Below are 26,715 nucleotides of genomic sequence, written 5' to 3'. Positions count from 1 at the left end.
AGGTGGATCATCAAAATGCACCACCAGGATAAGCTTCCGTGTGCCACAAATAGGTGGTGGTCTATTTGTTCAAGCTTTAGAAATGAGCACAACAAGAAAAAAAGCAATTTTACCACACCTGCAGAAAACATGTCGGGAGTCATATCTAGCAACATGTGCTCTCAGAGTGTTTCTTTTGGTTTCAAATCTTACAACTAACGGTTCTATTTTGACATCACAGTGAGTCGGTAGGACTCAGAGGTCAATGAAATCAATAATCAATACCCTCCTCATGAAAATCTCGTCACCTTTTTTACTGAAGAGCTCAAACCAGAGGCAGGAAACTAGAAAAGAGCAGCCAGGTTATGATTAATTGGCTCTCCGCTTCTTGTCTGGTTGCAGAAGGCAGACAGACAGGCAGGCAGCTCCCAAACAGGATGCGCTCCCCGGGGGCTCCGAGAGGCCCCAGAGACATCCGCATCAGCGCGAAGCCTAGACCTCAGGCTTGCTTAAGAAATCAGCACTATGAACAACTTCATTAACTCAGACCACAAAAACGCTTGCTGAACGCTGTCCAAGAAGATGTCCACATGAGGTTTAAGAGACAGACAAAGGGACTTCAGTGAGATAATGTAATCCAGGGGTTCCCACTCTCTTTCATGTCAAGAAAAAGCCAAACTCATGATAATGCAGCCCACCACTCCATAATATTCAATATTCTAACTTCATCTGAGGATTTTAGCTGTCAAATCTAATTTTATACCAAATGAAATAAACTGAGTGGAGTCAGATCCTGTAGAGTTTTTGTAATTATATTAAACAGATATGCTCCTGAGCCCAGTTCCCTCTGAAGGATGACCGACTGAGACTGAGAGCATAGTCACATTGTGCATGTATGTTACGATTTGTTATAAATAATAAGTGAATTTCCCCATTGTGGGATAAATAAAGTATTATCTAATCTAATCTAATCTCTAAATTCTGCAGTAAAATATCAAGCACTTCAAGAAAGATTACATTAGCAGGGTGATGCTTTGTGTGTGACGGACAAAGCTGACTGATAAAAGATCAGAATACAACCAAGGCAAGTTTCAAATGTTATCCAAATGTTAGACACGTGTATAAACTCTTGGAGTTAGACTTGATCCGGATGCAAATTTTGAGCCCCATGACAAATCACTAGGTTCAGTCATGCTTTTTATGTTTACACTACGTACAACACCGCAAGTAACTCCTTTAGCTTTACGATTTGGAAAAAGTTAACAAATACAAAATGTAGATCACAAAGTACACCAGATTAAGCTGGTCCCTACCGGCTTCCTGTCCCATTGTGATCGATTCTCAGTTCTATAGCACAGGGATTTCTGGCTGTTCTGATAAAAGGTGGAACACTAGGTAATTGTGCTTTTGCTGTTACTGCTCCTTGACTATCAAAGAGCCTCCCACAGAGTGTCAGAGAAGCCAAAATAGTATAAATTAATAAAATAAAAAAACAAATAAAAAAACATTTGTTTTCCTTGGCTTCTTCTTGATGTTATTAGTTTATATTCTGTAGTTTGTGCACTTTACCATATTGTTTTTATATAAGAATTTCTCTAGATTAATTCTCTTTTCTTCCTCCTGTTAAATACTTGTAACTTTTGTTTTGAAAAGTGCTATGTAAATTTTGCTGTTTTTTTACCGTTAGTAGTGTGGGCTGCAACGGTTATGGATTATGGTGACAACATTAAATGTCTTGATTGGTCTAATCAACAGTCCAAAACACCAAAATATTAATTTTACAGCAACGTAAGACCAGAAAAACAACTAACATCTGAGAACCTGTAATCAACAAATGTTTGGCATTTTTGCAAAAAAATAAAAGACAATTATCAAAATAGTTTCAGATTAAATTTATGTTGACCAACTAATTGATTAATTAACTGATGGTTGTAGCTGTAGTTAGTAGGTTAATAATGATTATCATAAATCATTGACATTTTTTTTTATTTTGGTTCAAGTCATCCAGCCCATCAACCCACAGCCATGTTTCCTTAAAAATACAATCCCTCCCTTTTGAAAATCTCATATAGTAACATTCATTCTACCCGTCAGAATGATGACACACAGATTATCAGATCCTTCACATTTCACCACAAGTCTCTCTCACTTACAGCTGATTGGCCACAAAATAAACATTAGGTAACTTAGTACACGGATCAGGATCAGTCATACAGACATTCTGTAAGGCGTGGAAACAGAAATGTGTGTGTAACGGCGGCCATCACAAGCCAAAATCCAAATAATAAAAAAAAGGCAGGACCATGAAGAACTCACAACTGTGTCATTACTTCACATCCAATGACATCTGGAGAGGAAAAGGTTGTGATATACTGTACTTTGTTCATTGTTGTTGTTTACAGTGAAAGATGGACACGGTTGTCAATCCCTCCTCATCCAAAGGTTTGATGGCCCTATCATAGGCTGTCTCTGAAACTCCAGGGCATGACTGATTGGCTAGTCAGTCTTATGTGGTGACTGCAGCTTCCAGGCTCTGGTGAAGTAGCGCAGGCGAATGAAAATCAGGTCTCGTCCCATCTGCAGCCAGCTCCAAAACGGGACCAGCTTGGACCCTGGCAGGCAGAGTGAACACACAGGCACTTCATTCTCAAGTGAGACTTTGATAGGAAATATGCCGGTAGGCCAATCAATAACTCCATCACAAAATACTTCACAGCAGAACTAAGCAGGCTTTGGTAAGTAGTTAAAAATAAGGAATAACTGGAAGATATATAAAATCAGTCAATCAGAGACTTACATATGCATCCAACAGAGATATTTATAGAACAACGATGGATAGCACAGTGGGAGGACACATGTCCACATATTCCATGAAAATCTTACCTTCTATTTCAGTCCAGTTGACCGCCACTTCTGCTATGGGGATTTTAAAACACTGGGCAATATACAGGAGCTCCACATCAAAAGCCCTGTGAGAAGAAAGATGAAAGTGTTCAACAAATGTTCAAAAGTCACATTAATATTCATGTTCCCAACAACCTTAATCAGACAATATTATAAACACTAAAGGCATGTTATTCATTTTAACATAATACTTGCTTGAGGTATTGCAAAATAAGTGACAGATTAATTGGGAGTAAGCCCCATTGTTTCCAAAGATCCAGTACAAACAGCTCAACAGGTTTACTCTTTTAACACAAAAGCAGATAACAGCCGTTGTCGCATTACTACACTAATAAGTCATTGGTAATAAAGTGTGCATGGTGCAGTGAGAGTCCTTACCATCGCTCTACGTGGAGAGAAGAGAAGGTCTTGAGCGCAGCCTCGCGTGTGAAAAGCTTGAAGCCGCACTGTGTGTCCTTGATCCCTCTCACGCACAGGAACCACACCAGGAAGTGAAAGCCATACATAAGGAATGTACGAAACATGGATCGCTGTGGCAGAGACACAACACTGGTTATTTATTGGACGGATACAAGCTACAATACTAAAAAAAAAAAAAAAAAAAACAGACAATTACCTGAGCTACTGAGTCTTGCTCTAGGTGAGCCCTGGAACCGCAGGAAATTGCCATGTTCTCCTAAATGTACAGACAGGCATTTTTAGGATTCCACCTTCTCTTTATACATGCATGTGAGACACAACAACAAAAAATGAACCCAACACACCGGTTTAGGGTTGAGGTTGTTAAGTCCAGCCTCCACTTTCTCAACGTCACAAAACTTTGTGGCTCCGTCAGCATCCGCCATCAGAATGACTTTCCCTCTGGAGCTCAGAGTACCCTTTAAGAGAAACAACATTACACAATAAAATAAATCATCAAAAAGTCCAATCCATACTGTTGCTTTTGTGCTGCAGACGTACTGTAGTTTAATATCTACAGTCTCACCATCCGCACAGCTCCTCCTTTCCCCCTGTTCTTCACCAGCGTCAGGACCCGCACTTTATCAGCACCATACTTCCTACTGTACCGCAAAGCAACCTAGCAGGACATCACAACAGAAAAAAACAAATCTCTATTGGTATCACTTTGAAATGTTTGGCTAAACAAAAGTGAGTTGAGTAAAAATAGAACACTTGGTACATATTATCACCTCTGTGGTTTTGTCTTTGCTGCCATCGTCAACCACAATGATCTCATAGGTAAAAGAAGGATGCTGTTTCTGCAAGGAAATAATGTGAGGGATTTATTTTACAGAAAGGCACTTTTTAAGTTAAATGATGCCACCTACTGGCCATTTTGAGAATAACAGATTCAGCCATAAGCGCTTTCTTCCAGGGGATGATAAAACTGCTTCTCATTCTCATTTAATCATTGATTAAATAATCTTCAGACTCTTTTAATTGTGTCCCTTTTTTTAATCAAACTACAATGAGGTTATGATAAAGTTTAAGTTTAACACTGCCCACATGAGGCTGAGCACTTACCTGTCTGCTTTCCAAGTACTCTGTAGCTTCATCCAACATCACAGGCACTGTAATGACACACATGTACACGCATATTTGACATGAAGCCCGAGAAAACAGGATTATGGGACTTAAACTGCACCTACCTGAATGGTGATGCTTTACTAGTCAGCTGCTTTACTTGGTGCACAATTCATCATTCAACACTGAGTCAACTGTGCATTTAGTTATAATTTATGAGAGGAATTTTGAAGCAGCAAATAAATATAAGGACCTTAAAACACAGACTTGTAATGTGCCCTATCCTATATATTTTGTCAATGTGCAGTGTATTGCATAGCCATTTCCCAACTGGGTTAACATTACTTTTTACAGTCTGCAGTGTCTGTATTTAAGCAAAGCTGAACAGTGATGGGACATCAACAGGTAAAGTGTCCCTCACTGCACAAGTTACTGTGCAAAAGTTCCTGACAGAAACCTGGGTGTAACCCACTATCACTCACTCCGGAGTTCCTCGTTGTATGCTGGGATCACCACAGAGAGCTCCCTGGAATGGGGATCCTGCAGGCTGGGGAAAAGCTCCTTCTCTCCTGTCGCAGTGAGGAAGTATTTCTCCTTCTCGTGGCGTGTGAGGTTCACCATCCCGGCAGTGACGTGTGCTATTATGAGCACCTGAAAAGGGAGGAATATGAGAATGGCACTCTTGTTACTCTTCCTGTCAGGTTTTTTTTTTTAAAACATTATTTAAACAAAATGAATGGACAGAGCTGTGTGAATAGATTTGATATTTTAGAACATGTACTATTTGTATTATGTGTAAAACCTTCGATAACTAAATCTGCACATCAGAACTTCCACTGAAGACTGTAATGAAGCAGAGACACAGCGTTTTTGACGTTGTTGCCGTGTTTTATCCTGTGCCATGCTTCCATTGTATGCCCTTCACCTTCTTTTTGTTACATGCTATTTCATTTCATTTTTAATTGTTGTCTTTGCATGTCATATGTGGGACTGAAACTGTGTTTTTGAATTTTTGTTTTCTTTTTTGGACATGTGTGTTATAGGCTACATGATATTGTAGTAGTGAGTTAAATCAAATGTTTGTCTTTTTTCCCCTTTATGTTATTTATGCTGGGTTTTACTACTTCAGATAATTTTGTTTTCCACATTTAAGTGGACTAACGTTACTCTTGCTGCTGCTGCTTTGGAGCATTCAAGTCATACTCAGACTTTCTTAGATTGACAACTTAATTGTAGTGTTTATAATCAAACGTAAAAAGAAAATGAAGTAAAATCATAAAATAAGGGTAAGGTGCAGGATGAATATATTGCTCAAGGACTTCTTATATGGGAAAAGCACACAGACGGAAATCCACACGGTCACTGATACTGTCCATCAGTGGGTGCAACAGCTTTTGCTTCACATAGAACAAGCTACATCAGATCTCTACCAACACAATATTAATTCTATAATATAACTACTTACCACAATAAAACCTAGAGCTGCCAATGCGACCAAGGCTTGAACGACTTCAAAGAGGAAATCCATTTTCAATAAGTTACCCTGCAGCTACTTCCAGACCACCAGTCAAAGTGGCTAGCTAAAAAGCTAGCTTGCTCTCTCCTTGCTTTGCTTCGTGTCTTGTAACCGGTAACGTTACTCTGGCCTCCCAGGATACACAAGCAAATACAAGCTTGTGAGATTCTTTTAAAGGTGGAAGCACTAAATAAGAGCCATTATACTTCCATTACTCTGTGGGCAGTTCAGTGAACTCCACTTCCAATCACAACTTAACACAGCGTCGACGCGGAAGTGACAGCGTTGGTTTTCTCCATGGTTTTCTCGACACATCATCAATTTGAGAATCAGCGCTGTGTGACACACACACACACACACACACACACACTGACACCTAGTGGACAGGAGTGGGAACGACTGCAAGAACTCAGCCTCTGATCAGTTGATAAAAATAACAAGAGGGGTTTTAAATTAATAGTTTTGAGTTTACTTTAGTCTACGCAGGTGTAAGTAGGCTATACACAGGTGTATTAAAAAAAATTATAATTAAGGCATTACAGATGTTTCTCTTAGTCATATGTTCATCGATCAGATCACTGCCATACATGCTGCTTTATCTAAATTATTTTGGAATACCTGAGATAATATGCAGTTTTACTGGCACTTATATTAATGATACAAATATATAATACAAGCAGATATTTTGACATTGTTGTGCTTATAGAAAATCCATCATTCAGTGAGTTATGAAGAAACAAAAAACACAACATTTCAACATGATAAAGCTTGTAAACATCTTTGGAAATAATAATTTAAAAAAACGGGTGCATGTAAATAACTAAGAAACCAACATAAAAGAGCCGACCGGTCTGTTGAAATTGGACAAATTAAGTGGGAGGTTTCTTTTCAAACTTTATTGAAGAATGTGGATATGTAGGAAGGAACATCTGTACATCTTATAACAGTCTATGTTCTAAATGAGCCAGGGGGTTACTAAAGGAAAACAAAACCAAAACAAAGCAAAATAAATTATACAAATATTTTGTAAAGCTTACAAAGGTCATATGATCTAACAGCTTTTTTTGTTTGTACAGGTAGAAATGGAAACAAAAATATCGTTTAATTTTGAGAGCCAGCTCCAAAAAGCTTGGCTTCTTTTTCAAAATCTTTGACTTATGTAAATAAAATTTGGTTAAAATAATTATCAAATTTGAATGAATCCAAACATTTTCTCAAAGTAATGTGAACAGCAATGAAATGTGATAATCTGCTCCAAAGTCTCTTGGTATAAAGGAAAGACCAAAAGAAATGTACCAGTGTTTCATTTAGTTCTCCACAAAAAGTACAGCTGATATCAATGTCCTTTTTCATTTTCTGCAGATAATGGTTAGTTGGGTAAAATCTGGGGAGCATTTTGAAAGAGATTGCTTTAACTTTGTTGGTTAAGAAGAACTTGTGTGGCAATAGCCAAACCTTTTCCCAACAAATCTCCTCAACATATGAAGACCAGTACAATAAAGTAGCAGGAGTCCTCTTAATGTCTTGTTGAAAGAGTTGACGAGTCACCTTATTCTTACTTTTAGCTTGTAGTGAAAAACAGATATTCCCAACAGTTGTTTCTTTCACATTTAACAGTATGTGATCACCAACTCCATTAAAACCTTTAAAGAGTGCAACGACAGCTGAAGGTATTGCATCAAAAACAATAGAGAACTCCTTCGGACAGACAGGGATGCCATAGTGATAAATAAACTCAACATAGTTATAAAGCTGACCACGCTGGTTGAGTAATTATGACTTAGAAGCAATATGTTGTTGTCAACCCACTGTTGAAAGAAAATGGATTTGTTTTTATACAAAATATATCAGTTGTTTCAAATATAAAACCTATGAGGAGAAAATTATGCTTGTAAATCAAAGACCAAACCAGCAGCATTTGTTTATGAAATGAAGAATTACCTATAATATTGACAAAAAGGAATTTTGTCAATATTATAGGTACATACCAATAAATACTGGAGTCCACCAACTGAGGAAAATACATAATGGGAAATAAAATTCCACAAGGATATTGGACACTTTAAGTAACGTTTAATCCAATTCATTTTGAAAGTGTTATATTAAAGTCCAGGAAACTGAGGCCACCTTTACTGTACTCATTCATTAAACCAGACTTTCTCAGTTAGTGAGTGCGGTTTTTCCACACAAAATCATATAGAACTTTGTCTATAGTTTTACACATTTGTTAATCTACATATAAAGACAGTGCAGCGTATGTTAATCTTGATATTCCTTCAGCCTTTGCGAGTAGAATCCTGCCTTTTAATGATAAGTCACATATAATGAAAAATAATTAATACTATTTTTCCCAGGAATATTAGAGATCACATCAACATCACAATCCTTAAGTGCTAGTAATTCACATTTTTTAAGATTTAAACGGAGACCAGAAATTGCTAGAGGAACCTGGGAGCTGTCTTTTAAAAACAGTGTTTTGCCATCTACCAGTTGACTTAAAATAATTGTCTTATCAGCGATGGAAATACCCTGCATTTAATACTACATTTAATGTGTTCTTAAGTGGGAGGTTATTTACATTACAACATCCATCCATGACGTCTTCGCATTTGATCGACGGCGTGCTTCGTCCTACCGGCTACCGTAGTACGTACACCGAACCACCCACGTGGGTAATCAAAACATCATGGCGGCTGGTTTCAAGTAAGATTGATAAAACTGTTAACTGTTAGCTGTTACATCGAAAGTAACACATTGTATTTATTTTATTCTCAGCTATGATTAAATTATCAGTAGCGCCAGATCAGATCTGATCATTTTAGGCGAATAGGCGCATTTCTTTCAGACCAGAGTTGTGTCTTGTTCTGCTGATTAGTGCGGCAGTTAATATATAAGCAGTGTAATTATAAGTCTGACTGCTAAATAGTTAGCTAATACACGACAGAAGCGGTAACTAACCAATTTAATGAGGCATTTCTCACTGCCCTGTTATTTATCTGATCACAAGAGTGTATCCGTCATAACCGAATTCTGATTAACGGGCGATAAGCGTATTTGTCACAATGGATAAATGTAGGGTTTCTGTCTCTGTAAGTCAATATCTTCTTACCTTTTCTTCCCTTCCTTGTACATTTCCAGGGTTGCTGAGCCTCTGGAGTACCACAGGAGCTTTCTGGTCAGTGATGAAAACACAAAACAATTAGCGCCCATAGCCCATAATTGACACACGCGTGTTCTGCTGAGTAACTTGTTATGATTTCCTATTTAATGTTAAGCTGTCAGCAGTCCTATAACATTCAAATCTTCCTTTTTCAGAAAGAAAACTGTCGACCTGATGGACGGGAGCTGTCAGAATTCAGAACCACAACACTAAACATAGGTAAGACACAGCGTTGACTCTTATCTACAGTATAAATTATGTATTTGTGTTTGTTTTTTTTAGTCAACATGGAAGATTTTCCTCTGTCTGACTGCTCTGTTCAGGGTCCATAACCACAGCCGATGGCTCAGCCCTGGTGAAGGTTGGAAACACCACAGTCATCTGTGGGATCAAAGCGGTAAATGATTAGGAACACAGCAGTTCAAAAACTTTTATTTCAATTAATCTGGACCAGGTGACTCAAATGTTCACTGATTTCCTGTGCTACTTCATCTGCAGGAGCTGACAAACCCTATAGTGGAGGCACCTGGTAAAGGTTACATTGGTAAGTACAGTACAAAGGTGTCAAGTATTGATTCAAGGCAAGGTACAGTAAAGGTGATCCAAATAAGAAGACAAACACACACTGACTGCAGTGCTCTTTTCATCCTTAGTGCCCAACGTGGACCTGCCGCCGCTGTGTTCCTCTCGGTTTCGGCCGGGTCCACCGGCAGAGCAGGCACAGGCTGCCAGCCAGTTCATCGCTGATGTAATCGAAAGGTGCGACATACTTTAACATATTTTAGCTTTCATTTCACAGGCCCATTAGGTGTCTGCTAACTATTTTATCAATGCCTGCTGCTGCTTTTACTAACCTATGTTTTTTATGTGGGTGTTGCAGCTCTGAGGTGATACAAACAGAGGACTTGTGCATTGAAAGAGGAAAGGTAAATCCATTAAGATACACTGCTGCTGTTAAATGTTTGGTCATTGGTCCTGATTCTGTTGATTCTGGTTGTAGCTCTGCTGGGTGCTCTACTGTGACATGATGTGTCTCGACTACGATGGGAACGTGTTGGATGCTTGTATCATTGCCCTGCTGGCTGCCCTGAAGAACAGTATGTGCTGTAAACAAAATTGGCTGGTTTTGTAAGATGCTTTTTATTAGTATAGTAACAGTTTCCCTGCTCCCCACAGCACAGCTCCCAGAGGTCACTATCAGCACAGAGACTAGTAAACCAGAAGTGAATTTAGAAAAGAGACGTGGGCTGCATATTCACAAACATCCAGTCAGTGCCTCTTTTTGTGTCTTCGATGAGTAAGTGAATGACTTTTAAGTTTGTTTAGCTACGATACAAACTGTATTATGTGTTCATGGGTGTAATGTACATCTTTTGTAATCCTGGCCTGCACTCTGTGCAGCTCCATACTGATTGTAGACCCCACAGCTGAGGAGGAGAGTCTGTCGACCGCTCACCTCACTGTAGTGACAGATGATGAAGATCGACTCTGCGTTGTACACAAACCAGGTCAGAAACAGTAAATGATTCCTCTCTCCCTGTGCAGATTATACTCTGGGTGAATCCAATTTCTTATTGGCTACACAAAAGGGAAAAACTCCCCATTGTTAACAAAACATGCAGGGTTTAAGAAGCTGATCTGCCCTACAATTTTGTTTTGTTTAAGAATACGAATGTTAGATTTCAGTTTCTACAATGAGTCCAGTTCATTTTGGGATTCATTATGCACTTTAGTAGTATTTATTTTTAGAGTCAGAAAATGTGGAATGAAAAGGCTAAATAGCAGAAAATACAGGATAAGATAATGAAGTAAAACTGCTATTTTATTTATTCTCCATTTAAAATAATCAGAACAAATTTAAGTACTAAATGTATTGAAAACTTTTAAAGACTAGATTTTAACTACCGCCTCTCTCTGTTGCTGGTTGTTGCCATTTCTGTAGGGATTAATGTGAAGCAAATGGCACATAAAAAGTCACACGCCAAAGATTCAGTGTCAAGCATCTTCTAATATTTTTTTCACTTGCACTTAAAAGTGACATTTGTAATCAAATAAAGGTTGGAGGTTTTTAGTTTTTTAAGCCATTTTATCGTTTGAGTGGAATAGAACTGACATTTTACCTCAACCCAAATTTTAGAATCAGTGTTGGCATGGTAAATTTAGCTTGATTGTTAGTTGATGAAGAGTGAGACAAAGTCTACCTGTAATGCTCCAATGTTAAATTCTCTCACAAGAATGAGGACTGCATTCCAGTTACAAATGTAGAATTGACAAATGGATGGAGCTCCTGCAGTATGGGGTCATCAAAACTAAATGATATAAATTGTACTGTGAGGTTAAATGACAAAAAACAATCATTGCTGCTAATAATCTTTCCCTCTGGCTCAGGTGGGACGTCACTGTCAGGAGAGAAGCTGCAGGAGTGTATCAGCAGAGCAACAGCGCGACAGAGAGAAATCCAGAAACTAATTGACAAAGTCATACACAGTGTGAAGACAGCACAATAAAGAGCCTCAGACAATGCTTTTTTTTTTTTTATCTAAAAGCTGTATTTTCCACTGTCAATATATATTCATTTTTTATAACAATAAAACTGCTGACAAAGACTGTTTTAAAAAATTATTTGTCAGTGTCCGGAAATGTCTCTCTCACACTCACACACACACACACACACACACGCACGCGCGCGCACACACGCAGTTGATGTCTCGTAAGAATACGCTCATGGCTCCTTGACTAATTAAAAGGAAATGCCTTTTCAAAATGTGCTGTACAAAAGCAGGTACACCGTCTTGCATGTTCATCTTGAGTCCTCGGTTGAGCCCTGTGCCTGGATGGCTAACAGAAGAAAGACTTCCAACAGACTGAGAGGTAGAGAGCTGCCCCCAGGCACTACTCCAAGATCAGATTTGCATTTTCACATGTAATGGTTATATGGAGGATTTGGTGTCAATAAGCTCACTGGGATCCGTGCTTAAAGGGCAGTTTCTACCGGGGTCAACCAAGCAGAGGCAGGAGGATCAGGGAGGCTCATGAGGGATCCTCTGAGAATGTGCATTCATAATCCTTTCAGTCCCAGGGCCCCCATCGAGAAAAGTCTTCCTGAAGAGGCGATGTGTTATTTTGAAAGCCTGCCACCTACGAGAACCATCTTATTCTGTTTCATCTCAAAAAATATCACTAAGGTTCTTTAAGTGTAGGGCTCCCGGTTCTAAAAAAACCATCCACCATGGCAGACACAGTTTTGGTTCTCCAAAACTTCTGACAACCATTACATACAAATTTGTCAGCTAGAAAAAGACAGGACGAAAAAAGTTATTTTTTTGTCTGCAGTCTCCACAGTGAGGCAGACAAAGAGCACAGTATGGATCATTAAGTCTGTCATGACTTAGGGAGGGGCTGTGGCGTGCTCCTCTTCCTCTTACTTCTTGGTTGGCTGGCGGTATGTTGCCGTGGTGCTCCCCCCTGAGGAGCTGCTGCTCCCATAGCCATTTGCTGCTGCTGCTGCATTTGGTGCTGCAAGAATTGCAACTGTACCAGTGCAGAAGAAAGATGAAAAACAAAACAAAAAAAACAGGAGATTTCAGTATGTTACTACAAGCAACATAATGCATGTTTCCATCAGTGGATCTAAGGTATGTGTAAGCATGGTTAAAAAAACATTCACTGGCACTAGTGTTGAGCAGACTCCCTCAAATTATATCTAAGATTACCATCAGATGATTTGTGTCAGATAATATCTATAAGTGGCATGGGTTAGTGAAGCTGAACTGAAGCCTGGTTCGACATACAAGAGGAGTGTGCGGAGAAACATAGAAAAGAGTGGTTAATGGGTTGCAGAGGGGAGGGAGAAGAAGGAAGAGATACAGATTTGGGACAAGTTGGGGTGTGAGGCAGGATACAGTCAAGCAGCACCAGTGGCGTTCTGGAGACACAAATTATTGCCTGTGGTCCTGGCAAAAACAGACATGCAGCTTAGCAACTGTGCTTTCTGCTCGGAGTAAGTCAGCAACTTCAACTGGGCAAAAAATAATAATCTTTAAACACCTTACGGTTCATGCTTACAGCGTTAACAGTTTATCATCTCTAATCTGTCATGATGGAGCCAGCAACATTTCAACAGTGTACACCCAGTGACAATATTTCAGATCCTTTCGCTAAATGCTTTGTAAGAACATGCCTCCCAGTTCGACACGCTGTTAATTGTTGCCATTGGAAGTGCCCCAAGTACTGGTGTGTGGATAGCTGGAAGTAATGAGCCTGCGGTGATCTTCGTCAAACATCATAATAACCAAACATACAACACAAGATGGAAAGAATGGTGTGGATCTACAACAGAGAAATCTTGATGAGATTCAGACCTGGGTTAATTCTGTTTCACCTACAACTTCTCATTAGAGGTAACAAAAAAAAGCATCAGTATATATTCTCAGTTATTGTTTAAGATTTTCTTTTTTTCACTGTATATAAATAGAAAAGTTAAGAAAAGAGTAAATATTAAGATTACATAAAATATGTTTATGCCCGTCTTACATTGTTGGTTATACCATACAAACCATGTTTTCAAATGTTCAATGTAGCAATTCATAAATGTGGGCATAAATAAATGTAATTTTATTCTAAATTATTATTATCTAAATTTCTTATTAGCTTCACAATCACTGAATGATGTTTTGATTTGTCAGCGTGTGCGTTTCATTTATTTTTTAAATCAGTTAAAATTTTACCCAGGTCTGATGAAAATAAACTTGTGTAATGAAGGTTAAGAAATTCTTGTCTTTTTAGACTTTAATGCAGAGCAAAGTGAATTGGCCAAATTCCCTAAGAGTTTACAGTGTAGCACAACATACACCTGCTTGCTGCATAAAGGCATGCAGAGTTGGCTGATGGATCTAGTGTCAGTGTTCTTACAAACATGTATATGTGTATATAGATGTTAAAGTTGCTGTATTACTTGGATCTGTGGCTGGTGCTGCTGCTGAAGCCTTGGAGAAGGCAGTGGGGGCCCAGACCCGTCCAGCCCACAGCCCAACTGGGACAGCACTAAGGGTGGAGGAGGGAGAGAGGGAACCCCAGAGGGAAGGAAGTGGTGGCAAGAGGGAGAGAAGCAAAAGACGGAATGGAGTAAAGTTTGAAGAGAGAAAATGCACATACAGACAAAAGGGGGACAAGTTTGAGGGAGAGTAGGATGTTTCGCGGTTTCAGCGATGCATCACCACACACAAGGAAAGAGATAAAATTAAAGAAAGAGTAAACAAAAAGAGGGAACATTGCAAAGAGGCCAACAGCACAGGCACATTACCATGTGCATGGGCATTTTAAAGGGGATTATGGGCAAATAGCATGAATGGGGTGAGCCGGAAAAGGTGTGAGTGAGCAGGACAAGTTGAGAAGGAGAACAGGAGGACAGTGCAGGAGGAAAAGAAATAAGGGTGGGGGCAAAAAAACAGAGGAAAAAAAAAAAAAGAATGTAGCAGAGAAGAAGGGGAAATTGAGTCTCTCCTGTTACATGCTCCACTGAGAGGAACAATGGCTAACTTCAGTAAAATGATCATGTTTAGTTACAGACTATGAGTCCTAATGTACAGTAATTACATTAATGAATACATTAGTATTTTTTTCTTAGTAGTATTAGTCAGTGGCATGGTGTCTATTTGTTTTTAAACAGGTTAATGGACTGAACAAAGATAAATGTTTTAGATGAATTAGTGTATTTGTGTGTCTGTGTGTGTGTGTACGTGGGTCATACCTGCTCCTTGTGGAGACATGAAGCCTCCGACTCCCAGGTTGATGACCGCTGTTTGCTGGTTTCCTAAACTTTGTTCTGACCCCTGGTCACCCTGCAAAAACAGTCAAAGGTAACACAGGACAGTTACTGTAGGTCATCTCACACAATTTCAACCCACACCTGTTTACTGCCATTACAAAAGGACTACAAAGACTTTAAAGTAATATGTACAGTGCCTCACTACATTATTTAACACTTGCATTAAACTGTATTTTTATAGCACTTCTCAAAAGAAAGTTACGGAATCTACAAAAAAGCTAACTTAAGGCACTTGTGCAAGTTATGAAATGATCTAATTTAAAGGAAGTTCTAAAAATGTTATGATAAAAAGCTTTAAAATATAACTTCCACATTGCTTTTGCTTGTATATCAGAGTTTTCTTTGCTATTATACAGCTTAGGCACACACACTACTACATTTTTGTAATGCAAGTAAGAAAAAGTAGAAGACAAATAACACTATCAAAAGTAAGTTTTAAAAGATGATACTGATTTTGTTAGTTGTCATGAGGGCCCACATCTACCAGTTATTATGTGGTTATGAGGTGTTTTGGCAGTGGTTACAGCTTCTTCTACAGCATTTTCTTGAATATATCAGTACCACCTCGGCACTGCTGGATTCTGGGCTTTTCTCCCATTATTCCTTTGAGATTTGTTCAAACTTGCTCTTGTACGACGGAGAGCGTCTCGACAGCTGTCATGAGGTCATTCCACAGAATTTCCACTGTGACTAAAGTCCGGGCATGGCTGGGTCATCCAAGCAACTTCAAATTCTTCATATTTGTCAATACACTTTGGTCATTTTCCTGTTGGACCATACATCACTGCTCCATTGATTTATTAATAGTAGCATACTTTAGGACTTTTGGCCACACCAGCTCTGTGAAGTCTCTAATGACTGTTGACTGACTTTGGTTCAGTGGTCCTTGGCTCATTTATCACCTCCCTAATCAAGTTGGGTTGCTCAGTTTTGTTGACAAACAGGTAAACAGAGTCTTGGTAATTACATATTTTTTGATTTATCTGTGAAATCAATTGTTGTGCTTTTGCAAACTCGTAACACTCTCTGGACACTTCATAGCTAAGTTTCTATTTTGACATGCTATCATGTTGTACCCGGTTTAGATGTGTGCAAAAATGGACAGTTTAAATCTTTCTAACATAAACTATATTAAACTCAAATGTATCAATACCATATTTAACACAATTTGCAACATTCCAGTGTTGCAATTAATATGGTTCTTTTGATTTTGTGTGTGTGTGTGTGTGTGTGTGTGTGTGTGTGTGTGTGTGTGTGTGTGTGTGTGTGTGTGTCTGGTAAGATTTTGTGATGCATGCACATGTAACTGTGTGTCTCACCGTCTCCCCCTGCTGTTGAGGGCTGGAGGTGGCTGACTGACTCTGCTGTGGGGAGAACTGAGACAGCTGCTGCTGCTGCAGAGAGTTAAAGATGAGAGGACCAGTGGGGATCTGGAGATGTATAACACATATACAAACACACACAACAAACAAAAAGTGGGGGAGTAACAGACAGGGATATGAGGATGAAGGAATGGTTGGAGATGGAGAGAGGAGAGGTAGAGGGAAAGGAATAATGCACATATAAGCAAAACATGGACAAGAGCAGAGGGGAAACGGGAGAATTAACAAAGCATTCCAACAACACAGGGTAACTAGAACAATACCACTATCAGAATATTAGAACCAGAACAACTTGATGAAGGGAATTCACTACATGGCATACACACAGCTCATCACTATACCAGGTATGGTAACAGAGGTGCAGGATCAGGACAGTTGCTATATCAAACAAACACCCATTGCTGCTAACAACAGTGTTACAGACACACTGTTACAGAGTCATACCTGCAGTAGGTTCAGTGGTCTCAACCCAGCACTGCTGTTCAGGCCAAAATGACTCCCTGGAAAACAAATCAGAGTTACAGTCACCAGACAAAGACAGGCACATTTTCCTACTTTATCAACTTATCTCTGTACTTTTTCATTAGACCCACTGGGCTTCTTTTCTTTTACTGGATTTGAACACACACGTTTTTTGTTGCAAACTTCCTGTGTTTCCATTTACTATGATATAATTTTTCCACCCAGCTTTTTTCTCTTTATATAATAGAATCTTTTGCAAAATGTCTCCTTACAGAAGTAGTGCTGGGTCCGAAAAGTTTTCTATTGAGGTCCTGTAGAGCTTTCTGCTACATTGTTATACAGAGCTATACAGAGTATGAAGCCAGTTGTTTGATTACCGGAACAGCCAATGTATGTTCAACCCTTTCAAAATGTCCTTAGCAATATACTAAATCCTTTATTCTTGGTTAGTTGCAAATATGCTGATTGTACTGTAGGATCCCGTTTAGTAAAATGTTACCCCCTCTACAGTGAGATCGTGGTCAGCATCCCAGGAGCTGGAATTCACTATTATGCTCAAGGACAGGTCAGTTGGTTGGATGCAAAATAACATGGGGAGTTCCTTTGGAGGGTAGTTGTCACCCTGCTACCCTGTAACATGTCTGTTTAGTCATATGGAGACTAACTGCTTATTACCGATTATATTCATACTGAAGGGGACGTGGCATTGAAATCTCACCAGTCTGTGCTGCAGACTGCATGGTGGGCATCAGCCCTCCAGATGGCAGGATTCCACTCAGGTTAAGACCTGGACCCAGCATGGGGTTGGAGCCACTCATCAAGGTCTGAGGACTGCTACAAAAACAGTACAGGATTGTCATTAAAAGTCACAGAGTTTAGCAACACAGAGGCATCAGAGACTATTTACTTTCTTACCAGACAGAGCTGACCACGTTGATGAAATTGAGCCCTGTAGGGTTGGCCATGACCTGTGTCGAGGTGGTTCCCGTGGTGATGGACGTACCCATGGTAGGCAGCGGAATGGTCATGACGGGCAGCGGCTGGCTTAGAGCCAGCTGCTGCTGGGCAAAGGGGGTGAGGAGGGCTGGCTGCGACTGGCTCTGAACCATGGCAGGGTCTGAAAGGGTAGAGGTCACCGAGAGAGGAGCAGAGAGGGAGTCGGTGGGGTGCGGGGTCGAGCACGGCGTGTTGGTGGGAGTAGGGGTGGATGGCTTGGGGGTTCCCGATCCTAAAAGGGGAGAAAGAGGGTCAAAACAGACTAAAACAATTAAGAAGACAGAGAGGTGTTCTTTTCAGCAGGTGACCTATGACGTTCTGTAAGGAAGAGCGTAACATGGCAAAATGAAACATTAATTAAATTTAGTGCTTGATTAGATGATAAATTTTTTTGCACTGCAAAATTACAACAATGGCTACATGGCTAAATGATAACTAATCTTCTTGGGTAACAGCTGAAGAGTGAAATTTAAATCATGAGGCTCTTTCATGTCAAATCTTCCCCTCTTTTTCTGTCCATTTGCATAACAGCTACTTTTAGAATACATAATACTATATTCTGTGTGCTTGTCATGTGTCGGATGGGTCTCTGTTTTTTTTTAATTACTTTTCTCATGCTCTTCTATATATTCTTAATACCTAGAACCTTGTTATGTTCATTTTTCGTGATTTCTCAAACAAATTCCAGATCTGGAAAACTTGAGAGGCTTTAGAAGAGCTGATGTAAGACATTCCAGTATAACTCATTCGCAGAACTGTGACTGACGAAAGCAAGAAGCCCAACAGTTAGTCAGACTCGGCTGTACTCACTCTGTGTGGAGCCCATCGGGGAGAGGGAGGCAGGCGACAGCAGGCCCACCTGGCTCAGCTCCACGGAGTGCTTCCTGTTCAGAGACTGGCTTTTGGCTGGAGGGGGCGTAGGACACTTGAGTAGACCACTGGTGGTTTGTGAACCATATGGATTACCTGATGGAAAAAGAGGAGTCGAGATATTTACTGACCCATTTTCATAATCACAAACGGAGTATGTAATAGATCTGGATCCATCCTGGTTAGGAGGCAAAGATACAACAAAATATTACAATATATTAGGGCTGGGCGATATGGAGAAAATCAGATATCACAATATTCTTGACCAAATACCTTGAAATCGATATTGCGGCAATATTCTAGGGTTGATAACTGGTGCGTTAACAAATTATCTTCACACTTAGATTTTATATAAATAATCATCAGTAGGCCTAATGTGGACATAATGTCTAAGCGGGTAAAGGCAAATAATAGAACAGTTACAACAGTCATCATCAACATCACTTTACTGTAATACAGCCTTTAAAACCAGTAAAAGACAACATTTATGTCATATCACGATATCCAAAATCTAAGACGATATCTAGTCTCATATCACGATATCGATATAATACTGATATATTGCCCAGCCCTACAATATATACGATTTGCGCTTGGATTTGTCACAGGGTTATTCCTTCCCCTCTAACACCTGACTTCAGTTTCACCCAGCAGTCTTATTGCTAACCATCAAAGGAAAAATCCACCACTGACACTTCTGTGCTGTTAGAGTTAATCAATCTTTGATATGTGATGCAGTCCAGCAGTTAATTCTTTTGTTGCCATTTATGGTTTGGTTGAAACCTTTTTACACCAACCTGTCTTTTCTACTTTGGTTTGACATTTTCTACAATTTCCAGAATTCCCTTCAGCTTACCCCACGAGAAAGGGTGTAAATTTGGTTCTTTAAATTTTTAAATATATGCTGGGGTGAAACGAGTACACAGATAGCAACGGCGGGGTGGGGGAGATTTTTACACAAATGTGGCTATTTACCCCTTTTTCTTTCTTTCTGTATCTGTTTTCTACACCTAAGGCCACCACATGTTTGTATCTTTGTCAGAAGCAGCAGATGTACCTGAGGAGCTGCTGCCTGATCCTGAAAGCAGTTTGATGGGAGGGGGTCGGTGCTTCACCCCTTTTCCCAAAACAGACGTCTGGACCAGTGGGGAAACACCATCACCCTGTAGATGACATTTTAACCAGTTTTTTTGCCACAGTAACTCAAAAGTTTCTCACCAATGCTGATTGCAAATCACAACAGCGCAGTCAATCCTTAAATCAGAGTGTTCTTTGGACTCAATAAACTTAAAGAATACAGTTATTTTTACTCAAATCAAATGAAAATCTAATATTTGTTTCTTCATATATCAGATAAGGCCAGATGAAGCTACCCTGTTAGCTGAATCAGTTGAGGTGTCAATTCCTTTCAAACTTTTCAAAAAGAAGAGTAAATTCCACAAACCTGGAGCAACCTCAAACCTTTTCTACATCCAAGCAAGGCAGTATTTACCTCATCTTTGCTGGGGGAGGGAGGCCCCTGTCCCACGATGCCTGAGTTATGGGACATCTTGACTTGACACTTCACATCTTTCTCATACACCCCTTTGTACTGATTAAGAAACCTATAAAACAGACATAACACAAAATGCATACCATGATCTCCAACAGCATATCACTAAAAAAAACTGTGTACAGGACAGGATCAGCTTCTCAACAAAAGCAAACATGGTGACTCACCGGTCTGCATCTATCTTGGAGCCTATGAGGAAGCTGTGAGTGAGACAAAAGAGAAAAAAAACTTGTGAATTCAAAGTGGCATTTCAAATTCACTCATGTTTACCTAATGTGTCTTACAGACTGTCCTTACGTGGGATGTATGAGCTTTAGGTCTGTGCTGTCCTCCTCTGCTTTTGGTTCTTTAGCACAATAGATCTTCCCATACACCAGCGGGTCTCCCATCGACTGGAAGATAGACACCTTGGTCCTCTGGGATTGGCCCCCAACCTCACACTCAAACGTGTAGTCATCTACAACTTCCTGTGTAAAGAAAGTGGACCCAGACAACTAAATGAAAGACTTGTTGACTTGAGTTTCCATGAATATTAAAAAGCAGAGGAGGGAGAGAAAAGAGAAGCAGGATAAGTTGTAACCACACAGAGAAAGGTGAACTATGTTTTAACGTTTAGTCACAAACATTACTGTTCGTTTTAGCAACTGGCCTTGCATTGTGACCTTGCCTGTGCCGTGCACCACCTGTTTGAGAGCGTAGCACCCAAAACATGTTACCCTTCATCTCACTAACTTACATGAGGGATGAAGTATGTTAGAAATATGTGAAAAAGATCCAGCACAATTTAGGCACGGAAATAATGTCCCTGACAATGTATATTTGCGGTCCAGTATGTCTCCCCCCATTTTTTTATGGCTCATCAAAAAGTAATCTGTTTATGGTTGTTCACCCATTTAGGAGCTATATTTGATGATCTCACAATTTCTTCATTGTTTACACTAAACAAAAGCCTTTTTGAGTACAAAAAAAAAGAGTGAGAGGCTGTGTGGTAATTTAGCACAATGCAAGGGGGGGCACTTTCTCCCTATAAAGCATAATACAATTACACAAAGTTACACCCAGCTTATTACTAACAGCAAACAGCCAGCATTAATCTGTACCCTTAGCGAGTGTTAATGCTGCTGTCACACTTACCTCAGCAGGCCAGATCACAGTATTGGGCTGAGAGTCCTCCAACTGCAGAGATTTCTCAACCACAGCGTACTTTTCCACCTAGAGCAACACATGAACAAATCCATCTGGTTTGTTATGCACTACATTATAAATGCCAGACTATGAGTTGAGTGGGCTTTGAGTGGTGTTGGCTCAAGTGTGTAAGTGACAGTGTTATAGAGGATTATTGAGCTACTTACATCAATTTCCTTCGGTACAGTTAGTTGGCAGTTGCTCTGCTTCCACATGTCAACACACTGCAAGTGATGACAGCCGAGAAGCCAGTAGAGAAAAACAAAACGAGGTATTAGCAAAAACAAGCGAGAAAGCACTATGACAGCATGCACTGAACTATGATTAAGAAGGTTAACAGATTTTTCTCAACAGTAGTAAACAATAAACAGAAAAGGGGCAGAACTGAAACAAAAGCTTGTTTTCAGCCATTATATTAGTGACTTAGATCAAATTAAAATATGTTTTACATGGCTGAAAACAACTGTGGGAAGCGAATGAAGTTTAATTTCAATGTGATAGTCAACTTCATCTTGCATATACACGGTGTATACATACTTGTCAAATCGTGGGCATGTTGAATACTTACGTTTCCGATCTTTGAGATCTTCAGGTCTATGACAGGAGCAGGTTTCCTCTCCTTCCTCCTCTGCAGGTAGTCGTAGAGTCGTAGCTGTGGTGGTATGGGCAGATGGGAAAGCTCCTGCTGCCTGTTCAGTGCTGCTCGAGAATGCCTCTTGAAACACCTACAATGCAAACACAGAAGAAGTGTGTGTCTTAAAATGATCAGGGCTTTTGTTTCATTTGCTGACTTTATTTTTCACAATCACAGAGCTTTCATTTTCATGTCTTCCATTTAAAAAAGAAAAAAAACATTCTTCAATGAGCATTTTCTTTCCTGGTGTGACTGAATTTTAGTTGAGCTGGCTCGAGCCCTGGATAGTCTGTGAATGTATTCAGTACCGTTTCATGGAGCGTGTGTTCATTTTCTGTTTGTTGTAGAGCAGGCGGTTGGCTGTGCAGGTGACAGAGATGGAGGGGTCCAGGCAAAGAGGTTCAGCTGTGGCCAAAATCAACTGACTCTCCAACTGTAATTTGTCATCCTAAAGCACAGAAAAACAGCAGTTACAGAAAACACCTGTGCAACATGCTGATGCTTAAATGACTCACAGAATCACAAGGGAGGATAGCCAGGCCTACTATTATGGTCAAGTACACTTTTATTAGAAAAAGGGCAAATCAAGACAGTGAGGTGTCAGATGAGGCAGGATTTATATTTTGTTTCACATTGAGATAGTAAACATGACACTTTACCTGTGTCCACTTGTGGTGGTCACTGGTCATGGCATGGACATCACAGATCAGAGTCTGCAGGGCAAAATGACAAATATAAACAACTCAGGTTTTCTATGTTAAAAGTTAATACTAAGTTATTACTTTTCTATTCTATTGGTTTACCTGCATGGTTGGCCGTAGCAGGATATGTCTGCTCTGATAGGTGGGCATCTTGGTATTACCAGACTGCCTGTAGTCTCTCACCTCTACTATTACACAGCCACAGTGGAAGATGTTCACCTGAGACAGACAAATTGCACATGGCAGATGTCAACCAACAGATGATGACCAAAATTACTGAGAAAGAAGCAATAAAAAACTATTCTTACATATAAAGAATAGATCTGGTCTCTTTAGACGTTTAAGGCATAAATATAACACAACTCCTTTAAGTATGTTTCACTGTATCTGCATTACTGCAACCTCATTTTAAAATCAGTTTAAACTTAAAACTACTGTTGATACTGTGGAAAACATTTCAAAATCTACAGAACAATTTATGCACATACACACCTGTGATTTCTCCAACAGATCCACCAGAATAGGAGGCAACTCCTCCGCATCTAGGTACTCCAAGAGTTCTCCCTCTTCATATGGCAGCCGGATGGTTTCAGAATCTAGAAAGTAACAGAAACATGAATGTTACAGATGAGACGATTGTGGTGCACAGATAAAAAAAAACACAACTTGATGGACTTAGATATTTGCTTAATTGTCTTGTCTTACCAGATCCATTTTTGCCCCTGAGCATTAGAGAATAGCCTTCATTCCCAGGGTACAAGTTGACCACCAGACATGATACGGACTCCTGAGTCACCAGCTTCTCCAGTAGATTCACATTTCTCCTCAAATTCTTCAGAAAGAAAAAAAAAAAAAAAAAAAAAAAACACATATAAAAGACAAATCCTCCATAGTAGCAACAAAAATCTCACACGGTTAAAAGCATGGCAAATCTATGTGATAAAAAAATAATGTTATCATTGCTTTCCACCCACATTAACCTTGAGTTGAAGCTGTTAAGTAGTGGTTTCTTATGCTTTTCTGAAAAAAAAACGCAATAGACAAGGACTGCCATTGTTTGTTTTATAAAACTAAATATGTGACATGTATTTGCTATTGCACAAATACATTGGCCTAGTTGATATTTTGTAGTAAGTTATTAAATAGCAGAACTGATTATTTATAAGACTTTAGTAGATTTGGACGTAATTTTCTTACAGTATTTACAATTTATGAAAATCTGTTTGGGCAATGTCTAGATCGATTGAACACCAATTTTACCAATCAATCTGTTAATAAAAGATAATAACCTAGTCACAACTGAGAATTGAGTTGCATCATACACACCTTTAACTCTGGCTCTTTCTCACATTCCTCTATGTACAGCTCATAGAGCTTCTGATACAAACTCTTCCTCCCGCCGGATGAAATTCTTCTTTTGGCTGGTCGTTGTCGAGCACTTTCAACAATGTACTGAATAACAGATAATACACTGTATCAATGAATGATGGTGCCAGACTAACATGGACAGTGGCATAGTGCATGTAATGGGTGCACAGATATACAAACAACACACAAGAATGAAACGTTTTTTGTTTTTTTTACCTCGGCTCGATCCAATGCATATTCCAAAACTTGTTGCTTTGGGAAATAAGAGTTAAATGAAACAGATCAGTCACAATAGAAACTCCCAAATTGGTAGAGAATAGAACAAGCTGTGCAAGTCCTAGTGAAGTTTTTGGTTGGATCAGGGTTAGTTGCATCTAGTCTAAAACATCACTGTGGATGTCCACTGAATATATAGAGACAAATGACCTGGAAGAGATGAAACTCACCATTGTGGTCCACCGCCAGCTGCAAAGCGAGTGACGGTAGACGATGCTGTCCTTTCTGCCCCACACTGTCACCTTCCCAAAGTGACCATTCACACCCTGCACAGCAACACAGAAGACGTATTGCACACAGCACGACAAAACAAGCGCAGATAATATATGCATTAACACAGATACACTGATTCTGGCTGGCAGGTTGATAGGACAGTACCAGTGCCAAATAGGACGGCTGGTAACGTAACAGTTCCTCAATCAGATGCCACAGACAAACAGCTAAGAACACTTGACGAGCGAAACTGTTTCATCTTAGTTGATTCATCCTTTGCGTATACTTTAAATGGTCCAGCAAAGTAAATATATGCACAATATGTCTCAGAGTCGATTAAACGGGGTAGCTCGGGTTAGTGAACTCTATTAACTGTGAGCCCAGTCAAGAGTGGCTGAATAGCAACAAGCTCGTTGATGCCTGACCGTTGAGGCTAACATAGCTAACGTAAGCATGCTAACCCGTTCCTAGTGGGCAAGCTGTAAGTTACTAGCTACGCTAATGATGTTGCGTCGCCTGAGACACAAACAGATAAAGCGAGGTAAATCTAACCGAAAAGGATGGACTTACCTCCTAGATTGCATAGCGGTCGAATGTAGCTCCGATGCAAGAAAACGAAATGAAATTGAAATATCAGTGTCTTCATTGAAAAAAAGTCGGAGCAGCAGCCATTTTCTTCCAGTGTGACAACAACAGCTAAACTTCCGGTTTGGGCAGCGGTGGGCGGGGCCACACCAAGTGTCTACTTTATGACTTTACCCACTGATTCTTGATATCTGATACATAGAGACTATGCAAGCCGTTAACATACATGTAATCGAACCACACTCCCTTGTTTTATTATTTTAGATATCCATAATAGCATTTCTCCTAGTCAAAATTATATTTACACTAGTTGGAATGATAAAGATATCCACAATAACATTCTAGAAATTAATTTTTCAAGATATCTACAACTTTGATTAGGCTAGCCTACTCAAAACTAAATATAGGCTAAAATACCTTAAAAAGTAGGCTATAAGTTGCCGTTTTAACATTTAACAGCTAATCTGGATATTTATTGCAGATATCCGTAGGCTAATTCAATTATTTATAGTCAAAAAGAACATTTCAGACATTACTTTCTGGAAGAATGTCAGTGTGGATATCTGAAATGTTCATTGTCTAATTGTCGAAATTGTCTAATCACGCAATACACATGATTATCCACCTATTTGAATGTCTAGGCTCTATTTATAATGTTGGCTAATGCATGTGTTGTTACAACCACATCTGCTCTGTGCATTCAACACTGCGTGAACATCAGAGCTTTAATCAATACTGTGAAGCAAGGAGCTTGCAGTGGTCTTCCATTAGACATGTGGATGTGGCAAGAAGGGATTGTATAATACCTATGAGGAGGACGACTGCCTTCGGACAGTCACCTTTTTCAGTGTGAGCAGCTCATGCACTCTGCCACATCGCAAACTGTGACACATATTGATCATTTAAAATGATCGATATGGTCAATATTATTGCCTGGCTATCAGAATATAAATAATGATAAATGTACAAATAATTAGAAGCCAATTGGACTGATGACTCTGAATGAAAGTTACCAAGTCAGCAGTATGGATATTATAAAAGAACAAGTAACTGAGGAGGGAGGAGGGATAGCTATTATGTTACTTTTGTTTAGTAGGTACAGAATAGTTTTGTTATTCAAAAGGTGGTTGATGTGTCCATTTGAGTTTGTTGCATAAGGTCAAAAGCAATTTATTCTTTTTACATTTTGGATGTTAAGTTTTGGCACATTTGAAAGAAGATGAAAACAATCCATTAAAACTAATCATAACGTCAGCCCAAAGCATATGCAATACATACATATTGGTAGGTTGAAATCCCATAACTGTACAGTAGGGGGAAGAGCAGGATAGCAGATTCATTAGGCTGAATGCCACACTGAAGTAGTAAAACAAGCACCAACATAAAGGACAACTGGAGATTTGTAAGAATTTCAAATTTCCACTTGCAAATATAGAGGTGAGAATAATTTGTGCCTGTATTGTTTTTTGAGTATATATCATCTAAATGAAATAAACATTTTCTTTTTTTCTCCCATGAAGACATACATAAAATATCCAGAGAGCAGTTAATAAGTCTGGTTTACAGGTCTAAATGACATAA

At 39.4% G+C, this 26,715-nt stretch overlaps 3 protein-coding genes across 6 annotated transcripts; 1 reads left to right on the top strand and 2 right to left on the bottom strand.

Annotated features, from left to right (window-relative positions):
• Positions 1-1,895: 1,895 nt before the first annotated feature.
• On the bottom strand, positions 1,896-9,225 carry alg5 (ALG5 dolichyl-phosphate beta-glucosyltransferase). 2 transcript variants are annotated; one of them, XM_028594844.1, is made up of 10 exons: positions 9,033-9,225; positions 4,890-5,058; positions 4,408-4,454; positions 4,074-4,142; positions 3,869-3,961; positions 3,648-3,761; positions 3,500-3,559; positions 3,262-3,413; positions 2,863-2,948; positions 1,896-2,591 (listed from the first exon to the last, which is right to left on the bottom strand). In XM_028594844.1, exons 2-10 carry the CDS (start codon positions 5,026-5,028, stop codon positions 2,476-2,478), a joined length of 876 nt encoding a protein of 291 aa, XP_028450645.1. In that variant the 5' UTR covers positions 5,029-5,058; positions 9,033-9,225; the 3' UTR covers positions 1,896-2,475. The 2 variants fall into 2 exon arrangements, with proteins under 2 accessions (XP_028450645.1, XP_028450644.1); XM_028594843.1 differs by lacking the exon at positions 9,033-9,225 and adding an exon at positions 5,873-6,238.
• On the top strand, positions 8,528-11,705 carry exosc8 (exosome component 8). The gene is made up of 11 exons (XM_028594845.1): positions 8,528-8,626; positions 9,062-9,098; positions 9,239-9,302; positions 9,407-9,480; positions 9,582-9,627; positions 9,737-9,842; positions 9,964-10,009; positions 10,084-10,180; positions 10,260-10,380; positions 10,485-10,591; positions 11,472-11,705. Exons 1-11 carry the CDS (start codon positions 8,610-8,612, stop codon positions 11,588-11,590), a joined length of 834 nt encoding a protein of 277 aa, XP_028450646.1. The 5' UTR covers positions 8,528-8,609; the 3' UTR covers positions 11,591-11,705.
• On the bottom strand, positions 11,618-25,271 carry supt20 (SPT20 homolog, SAGA complex component). Of its 3 annotated transcripts, none has more exons than XM_028594840.1 (24): positions 25,120-25,271; positions 24,507-24,602; positions 24,277-24,312; positions 24,019-24,144; positions 23,398-23,524; positions 23,185-23,288; positions 22,795-22,911; positions 22,651-22,704; positions 22,300-22,439; positions 21,926-22,082; positions 21,525-21,581; positions 21,307-21,384; positions 20,470-20,639; positions 20,340-20,372; positions 20,113-20,224; positions 19,678-19,783; positions 18,561-18,716; positions 17,670-17,982; positions 17,473-17,588; positions 16,737-16,792; positions 16,230-16,340; positions 14,833-14,923; positions 14,038-14,126; positions 11,618-12,614 (listed from the first exon to the last, which is right to left on the bottom strand). In XM_028594840.1, exons 2-24 carry the CDS (start codon positions 24,507-24,509, stop codon positions 12,465-12,467), a joined length of 2,502 nt encoding a protein of 833 aa, XP_028450641.1. In that variant the 5' UTR covers positions 24,510-24,602; positions 25,120-25,271; the 3' UTR covers positions 11,618-12,464. The 3 variants fall into 3 exon arrangements, with proteins under 3 accessions (XP_028450641.1, XP_028450642.1, XP_028450643.1); XM_028594841.1 differs by having other exon boundaries at positions 17,473-17,585; XM_028594842.1 differs by lacking the exon at positions 14,038-14,126.
• Positions 25,272-26,715: the final 1,444 nt, after the last annotated feature.

Source organism: Perca flavescens, chromosome 13, assembly GCF_004354835.1.
Source record: "Perca flavescens isolate YP-PL-M2 chromosome 13, PFLA_1.0, whole genome shotgun sequence".
In the NCBI taxonomy this organism is placed as follows: domain Eukaryota; kingdom Metazoa; phylum Chordata; class Actinopteri; order Perciformes; family Percidae; genus Perca; species Perca flavescens.
Note: the sequence above shows the minus strand (reverse complement) of the source record. Positions and strands in the feature narration are given on the sequence as shown.